The sequence below is a fragment of the Tupaia chinensis genome, unplaced genomic scaffold, assembly GCF_000334495.1.
Source record: "Tupaia chinensis unplaced genomic scaffold, TupChi_1.0 Scaffold000612_1, whole genome shotgun sequence".
NCBI classification, from domain to species: Eukaryota; Metazoa; Chordata; class Mammalia; order Scandentia; family Tupaiidae; genus Tupaia; species Tupaia belangeri.
The window spans coordinates 419890-427708 of NW_006160131.1; the positions used below are offsets into that span (position 1 = coordinate 419890).

Sequence of the window (7819 nt, forward strand, 5' to 3'; positions counted from 1 at the left end):
CGACAAGGGGCGGGCTCCGGCTGCCTGCGGTCCGACCCACACTAACGTCAGGCCCCAGGCTGCTCTTCATTCTTCTAACTTTTCACTTTGAGATCAGTGGGGCTCTGCAGTTGTGTGAATGACGCCACGTGCCCTCCCCCAGTCTTTCCGGTGGTGACCTTGCCCCGCTGCAGGACACTGTCACACCAGGGAGCTGAAGATGACACAGTCTACGTGTCTGACCCCGCTCCACACGCCCGTGCATGCACGTGTGTGCTTCGTTCTGTGCACCTGCCTCCAACGTGCAGAGTTGTGTGACAACCCACAGATCCCGCATGCTGTACCCACGACCACCTCTGTCCCCGCACCCAGCCTGACCCCACTAACCTGCTCCAGCTGCGTGGGGCTCCTGCACAGCACGTACCGTGGAAGGCGGCTTTTCTCAGCAGGACCGACGCCCTGGGGGATCCCCCGAGTTGTGGCCTGTGCGCGCTGCCGGGTGATGTCCTGTGACATGGTGCCCGCCGCCGAGCGGCCACCGAGTGACGGGCTCATGGGTGTTTGGGGGCCGTGAACGTGACCCACAGGTTTCGTGTAAACTTGTTTTCGCTCCTCTGGGATAAGAGCGAGTCCCTGTCACTTCCAATGAAGCACGCCCTGGGACGGCCTTACGGGAGACATCATCCGGTGTCCTTTCGGGAAAGCCGGGGGCTGGCCGGGCACCTGCCTCCTCCCACGTCCCATTCTGCTCTCACCGGAGCGCAGACTCGGGCTTCAGGCGCGCAGAGCAGGCGTGGTCCTCGGTGACGAAGGTCTCGCTGGGCCCTGGGCTGAGTATAAGCTCCCGGTGGCTGCCAGGGGGCGGCCAGAGGCCCAACCACGGAGCTTTCCCCTGGAGCCCACCAAGGCCAGGGAAGGAGGACACAGGGCTGGACTCAGAGCCTGGAACCCCGCCCATCCTCGGTGTCATGCCAATCCCGTCTCTTTCAGGGAGACCAAGGGCGAGATGGAGCTGCTGGGCCTCCGGGACCCCCTGGGCCCCCTGGGGCCCGGGGTCCTCCTGGCGACACTGGGAAAGATGGCCCCAGGGGAGCTCCAGGCCCAGCGGTAAGTCCAGGCCCAGGGCTGGGACACCAGAACCTGGTCCCTTGCTGACCACAGCCCCAGGCCCAGTGCCAACCTTAGCCACGGTCCAGACCCTGAAGCAGGGCCTGGTCTACACTCCAGGTCCAAGCCTAACCCCCTACAGTTCCAGTCCCTGACCCCACCCAGACCTTAAATCTGATCCCCCGGGATCACCAATCAAGAGCTTGCCCCAAACCCGGTCCCGAGCCCAGATCCACACCTCCAGTTCCTGCTGTTATGCCACTAACCTTGAGCCACAGACACACTCCACACCACTAACCCTGAGCCTCAGACTCACTCCACACCACTAACCCTGAGCCTCAGACTCACTCCACACCACTAACCCTGAGCCCTACACTCACTCCACACCACTAACCCTGAGCCCCAGACTCACTCCACACCTCTAACCCTGAGCCCTACAGACTCACTCCATACCACTAACCCTGAGCTACGGACTCACTCCACACCACTAACCCTGAGCTACAGACTCACTCCACACCACTAACCCTGAGCTCTACACTCACTCCACACCACTAACCCTGAGCCCTACACTCACTCCACACCACTAACCCTGAGCTACAGACTCACTCCACACCTCTAACCCTGAGCCCTACACTCACTCCACACCACTAACCCTGAGCTACAGACTCACTCCACACCACTAACCCTGAGCCCTACACTCATTCCACACCACAAACCCTGAGCTACAGACTCACTCCACACCTCTAACCCTGAGCCCTACACTCACTCCACACCACTAACCCTGAGCTACAGACTCACTCCACACCACTAACCCTGAGCCCTACACTCATTCCACACCACAAACCCTGAGCTACAGACTCACTCCACACCTCTAACCCTGAGCCCTACACTCACTCCACACCACTAACCCTGAGCTACAGACTCACTCCACACCACTAACCCTGAGCCCTACACTCATTCCACACCACAAACCCTGAGCTACAGACTCACTCCACACCTCTAACCCTGAGCCCTACACTCACTCCACACCACTAACCCTGAGCTACAGACTCACTCCACATCACTTACCCCACTAGGCCCATGGGCCCGAACCCTGACCCAGCCCACTCCCGGGCCTCCCCTCTGCGCCTCTTGCTGCCCCTTCCCCACCCCTCCTTTCTCTCCAGGTCCCTGCAGTACTTAGCCTCGGCCTTCCTTCCAGGGCCTGACCTAAACTGAGGCCAGACTGCATCCTAGCACCCTCTCCCTAACCCGGAGACTCCCCTGCCTCCCTTCCACACCCACCAGGCCCCCCGAGGGCCACTGCCGACCTGGCCACGAGTCCTGCCAGTCACACTGGCGAGCAGCCTCGGGGTGGAGACAGCCGTGCCCACTCGGGCATCGGGAGGATGGAAGACACCCAGAGCCCCTGCCCGGGCCGGCACAGGGCGTCCCTGCATCCCTCACAGCTTCCCTCCTCCTCCTCAGGGTCCCACAGGGCAGCCTGGGCAGGACGGCGAGACGGTCAGTATCCGGGATGGGTCAGAGGCCTGGTGTGGCAGGACGTGGTCCCAGAGCCAGGAGCCCTCGCCCTCCCGTGTCACCAGGATTGTGTGGGGGCACTGGATGGGCGAGGCACCCGGAGAGCCCCCAGCCCCTGCGGGAGCCGGTGACCCACTTGACACCGTGCAGTCCCGGGGCACGACGCCCGTTCTAGCGACACTTCCTGTCTGGGATGGGGGTCCCTGTACAAAACGAGGAGAAGGCAGGCCCGGGAGCAGCCGGCGTGACGTCTAACACCCGTCTCTCCTCCAGGGCCCAGAGGGACTCCCGGGGCCCAAGGTGAGTACCCGCCCTTCGTTGGGGGGTGGGCTTCACACCTCCCCGCCTCCCCCCACCCTACCCCAGCCCGAGGGGAGCACGCCGACATCCGCTAACCGGCACAGTGACGCCAGGCCTCCTTTCACAGTGGGCTGTGAGGGGTGCGAGAAGACTCAGCAGCTTTGGGGGCTTCTGTCTGGTTTTAGGATTTTGCCCCAGGGCACGTGCACCCACGGAGAAAGACAGTGAGAGGGGAAGTGAGAAATCGCCTCCCGGTGGCCACGTTGCGTCCCTTCTCCACCCTCCTAGCAGGACTTGGGGCACACACACGCCTGATGTGATTTTCAAGCCCCGTCCAGGACTCAGGTTGCAGCTGGCCGTGTGCGAGTCCGGCACCTTAAACGCTATGCCACCTGCCGGCCTCAGCTTCTTGGTTTTCAATAGACTTTATTTTTAGAGCAGTTCTGGGGTCACACCAAAGCTGAACGGCCCCCACACACCCACCTCCCCACTGCCAACACCCCGGGGAGGAGGGCTGTGAGGACCGCCGTCGGCGCCCGGCTGGCTGCCCGCTCCAGGTGCACCTCGGTGCTGCGCACGCCCTGGGCTTGACGAGGGACACGAGCGTCCCTCACGCGTCACACCGAGCGGCCTCGCTGTCCTGGACGTCCTCTGCACTCCCTGCCACCCCCTCTGGGAACCGCTGGCCTTGTCCTGTCCGCGGCTCCGCCTTCTCGGGTCGCGGTGGGGTCGGGCCGTCGGCGCTGAGTGGCGTTGCTGCCGTCGGGCGCAGCCCGGTTGTTCCCGTGGTCACTGCCGGAGGCATCCCAGTGGCCCCGGCCGGCCGTGCTAAAGCCTGTGGACGTCCACACAGGTCATGCGCCCTCCCCACCTCCCATCTCCAAGAGCAGTGACTGGCCCGGGAGTGAGGTCCAAGGCTGTCGGCCCCACACTCACCCGCGCCTCCTGGAGGGGCTCGGGGCCCAGGGCTGGCCTCGTCCTCAGTGCCCCCCCAACAACCGCAACCCTTAGCTCTGACCAGTCTCGCACCTCATGTGTCCCCACAGGGTGAGCCTGGGCCTCCTGGAAAGAAGGTGAGTGGGACCGTGCGGCCTTCTGGGCTGGAGCGTCAGGTGCAGAGACGGGAGGGCCAGCAAGTACAGTGAGGAGTGTCCCTGCTTCACCAGACCCCGGCCCCGGGGCCACAGCAGTGCCCTGTCCCCAGGAGGCCGGGACCTCATGCCCCCATATTTCCCTTCCTCGGATACCAAGCCACGCCAACTCAGGGCCAGGGACAGTGGTTCTCCGAGTGGAGGGAGTGCAGGGATGCAGGCTGTGGCCCCACACGCCGGGCACATGTGTGTGCCTGGGATCTGGCCGACTGAGGCGGTGGGTCACAGTGTGGAGACGCTACTGGGGCAGCCCCCTCTCTCGGAGGGAAACAAAGCGAACTTCCATAACCGGCAGGGTCAGCGTCACCAGGGGCTGAGGAAAAATGCGCGGTCTGGGCTGGCTCCGAGGTAGCGGTAGTGTACTGCTCCAGAGCAGCGCGCGGTGACTGGAGTTCAAATCCCCAGCCCGGGCAGCCCAAAACATGCCAGGACTGGAGCCAGTGCCCAGGACCCCAAGGGCCAGAGGACGGGAGAAGGGAGCATGCCTGACCAGGCCCTAGGGGGCTCGCCTCTCTCTGTCTCTGTCTCTCACCTGCACTCAGGTGCTCTGTCATTAACAGAGGACAAGAAGCCATACAGCTCTACAAAACTGAGAAACTTAAAGACGGGCAGGTTCTGCAGCCCACCTCAGCAGGGACTTGGGGGCAGTGCCTATTTCCGGCTCTCTGAGTAACACTGGCGTGCCTTCCCCTGGAGACCGCCTATGAGCAGTCTTCTCGTTCGTTCTGAAAACTCCTGCTGGGGCTCGCTCTGGGCTGGGGGGCTGGGAGGGAGGGGAGAGAGGAGCTGCCCATGTTGGAGTGGCCTGGTCAGCTCGGTCCAGGGGACGGAGGGGCCCACTGACTGCCAGAGGTCTGGGGGCGACAGCTTGTTCGTTCCCTTCTCAGGGGGATGATGGGACACCAAGCCAGCCAGGACTCCCTGGACCCCCAGGGCCCAAGGTAGGAAGATGCCCCCCCAGCTCCCCTGCATCCCCCTCCCTCCACAGCTTTTTCACGTCTCAGAGGTGCAGGCTGCTGTCCAGGGCAGGCCGGGGAGAGGCGGCAGCAGGGCCCTGGGCCATCCCTATGACCCTGGCCGGGGAGAGCCCCGCGGCCCACGCCTTCCCACGGCGGGCTGGGGTGCACTCCTGGGAGGCCCACCCATGAGGCCCGGCCAGCAGCTCGCCCGGAGCTCACTCTCACCACCAACTTTCAATTTCAGGGCGAGCCCGGGAGCATGGGACCCCAAGGAGAGAGCGGCATGGACGGCACCCCAGGGCCGAAGGTGACCGCAGGGTGCCCGACGGGTGTTTCAGACCGTCCCCGTTCAGACCAGCCCAAGGGGATGTGCTTTCACCTCTAATTTGTCCTTTCAAGTGGGGCCTGGGGCAGCCTGGGCCTGGGAGTGTCCGAAGCACGGAAGGCTGGCCTGGGAGCCGGCGTCCTGGTCCCGAGGAGCCACCAGACCTCCGTGCGGGCCCAGCTCATGGCTCGCTCGCCACGCGGCCCCGGGTCACGTCCCGACAGCGTGGGGCAGAGGATGGGCTCGCAGGCCCTCCCGCAGGACTTCGCAGGGTGCCATTCTTAGACCTGACACTGTCAGGGCTCTGGCACGTGGGCCGGGCCCGGTCGGCGTGCAGGCATGAGAGCCTCGGCGAGTCTGTGCCCGTGTCTCCGCAGGGTGAGCCCGGTCAGCCAGGCGCAGATGGAGCCGCGGGGCCCCGGGTAAGCAGCCCCAGGCCACACCGCGGGTGGGGGGGGGAGCTTGGGAGGCCCCCATTCCCACAGAGAGCCCAGGGGAGCCAGAGCTACAGAACGGGGGGGTTCTTAACTTTTCTAAAAGTAATTTATTAGTGATCTTTGAAAGGTCACGATCCACGCTTTCGGCAGTGTTCGAACGTGAATGTTTCAGAATAAGAGTCCAGCCCGGTACCCCTCTCCCTCCCTGGGATCTATGGGCCTCCGCTCCCCACAGAGCCTGGCTGAAGTCCCTGGCAGTGTGGCCCGGCCCCCTCGCAGCCCCTGCGGCCCTGGATCTCGGGGACTGTCAGTTCTCCTGCAGTTGACGGCCAGGGTCTTGTCCTCAGCTCTGTCACCCAGAGCGTCAGAGACAGCGTGCTCCAGGGCCGGGGTACAGGGGCTGTTCGTTTGGTGGTGTTTTAAAATCGATAAAACTTCATCTTAAATAGAGGCTCCCCACTTTCCCATGAGATTGCAGAGATCAGGCTGGCGGGCTCGAACGCCTCAGACGCCCTGAGCCAGGCAAGTGTGGCTCCTGGTGCCCGCCTGCCCGACGCCCGCTGCCCGCACACACTGAGACACGCTGCGTCCTGAGCGCCGGCCCCTGGGAGCCAGCGTGTAGGGCTTGGGCGTGCGAGGGGCCCAGGCCGCCGGCAAGGCCCTCTGCTTGCCCCCCTCCGGTCACCTGCCAGCTAGCTCTTCCAGAAGCTTCCTCTTCCTCCTGCCTCAGGGTCCCCCCGGCCCCAAGGGCGAGCAAGGAGACACTGTGGTGATCGACTACGACGGGAGGATCCTGGATGCCCTGAAGGTAGTGCTTTGGAGGACGGATGTCCCTGATGGCGTCCCCCGAGGGAGCCATCTCACTGTGGGTGCACCCCTGCTCTTCTCTGCTGAGGACAGGGCAGCGTGGCACAGACCCACCCTCTCCTGCCTGACACAGAAACCCGTGCAGGCTGAGCCCCACACAGTGCTGAGAGCCGCTGTGTGCTGCTGTGCCCTCGAGCTCCCCAGTGGCCAAGGCAAGAAGGGAAGCCTCCCTGTCAGGGGCAGGAGGCAGGGCATTTCCTGGGCCCATCCCAGCAGTGTTTCCTGGGCCTTTCCTAGGGGCACTGGCCACAGGGCTGGGTCTAAAGACTTATCAGCAAGGGTGAGGGTAGCAAGGTTGACCCAGGAGTCTCAGGAAAGGTGTAGGCTGGGTCCTACTCTGTGACTCAGAAAAGGTGTGGGACCTGCCACCAGGGACAGAGAGGCTGGGTGCCAGCTGCTCGTGGGTCAGGGAAGGGAGCTGGGTGGGGAGGGCTGCTCATCAGAGACCGGGCTGGGCACTGGCACCTGCCCCCTGAGCCCCAATGCCATTGCTCCCCACAGGCCTCAGGGAAGTTCAAGCTGTTGGGAACTGTGCCCTGCATGGCGTGGTGTGGCGTGGCCCCGAGGGCATGCACATGCATGGCGTGGCCCCCAGAGCCACGGCCCGTGGGGGCGAGGGCAGCCGTGGTCGGCCATGGTCTGCTCTTGAACAGGAGATGGTGTTAAGAACATGGGAGGAGGGGTCACTGGGAAGGTGTGGAAGGTGAACGAAAGGGGAGGGGTGGACAGGGAGCCCACTGGGGGGGGGACGCCGGGCCTGGGCCCAGAGGGTAGAACGGGGCAACGCCATAGGCTGGGAGCGCTGCACTGGAGAAGCAGATAGGAAGGGCAGAGTGAGGAGAGGAGGCGGAGGGGACGGGACTGGGCCTCCATGCGCTGAGCGCTCACGGAGAGCTCACGGGGAGAAAGGGCGGTGCCAGGTCACCATGGGGACGTGTGGCTTGAATGTGAGAAGTGACTTAGGCCTGCTTCCAGAGGCAGCAGGCAGCCATCGCGGCCACGAGATCGGCTTCTGGGGAAGTCTGGCTCTGAGGGCAGAGGGGTCTGGCCCGCCGTGGCAGCGGACACCGTGCGTGTCATCCAATGCTAGGTGCCACCTCCGTGGCCTTCCCCAAGACCTGGGGACCAGACCAAGCCATGTTCAGTGTGGCCTGACCCAGCTGGGCGGGGGAG

At 64.2% G+C, this 7819-nt stretch overlaps 1 protein-coding gene across 1 annotated transcript in view; it reads left to right on the forward strand.

The window, feature by feature from the left end:
* COL23A1 (collagen type XXIII alpha 1 chain) overlaps positions 1-7819 on the forward strand; it is a 222852-nt gene that overhangs the window by 197492 nt on the left and 17541 nt on the right. Inside the window, exons 10-17 of the mRNA XM_027775906.1 lie at positions 970-1086; positions 2554-2589; positions 2881-2907; positions 3954-3980; positions 4946-4999; positions 5262-5324; positions 5720-5764; positions 6510-6587. Coding sequence (XP_027631707.1) covers positions 970-1086; positions 2554-2589; positions 2881-2907; positions 3954-3980; positions 4946-4999; positions 5262-5324; positions 5720-5764; positions 6510-6587 — 447 coding nt within the window. The remainder of the gene's footprint in view (positions 1-969; positions 1087-2553; positions 2590-2880; positions 2908-3953; positions 3981-4945; positions 5000-5261; positions 5325-5719; positions 5765-6509; positions 6588-7819) is intronic.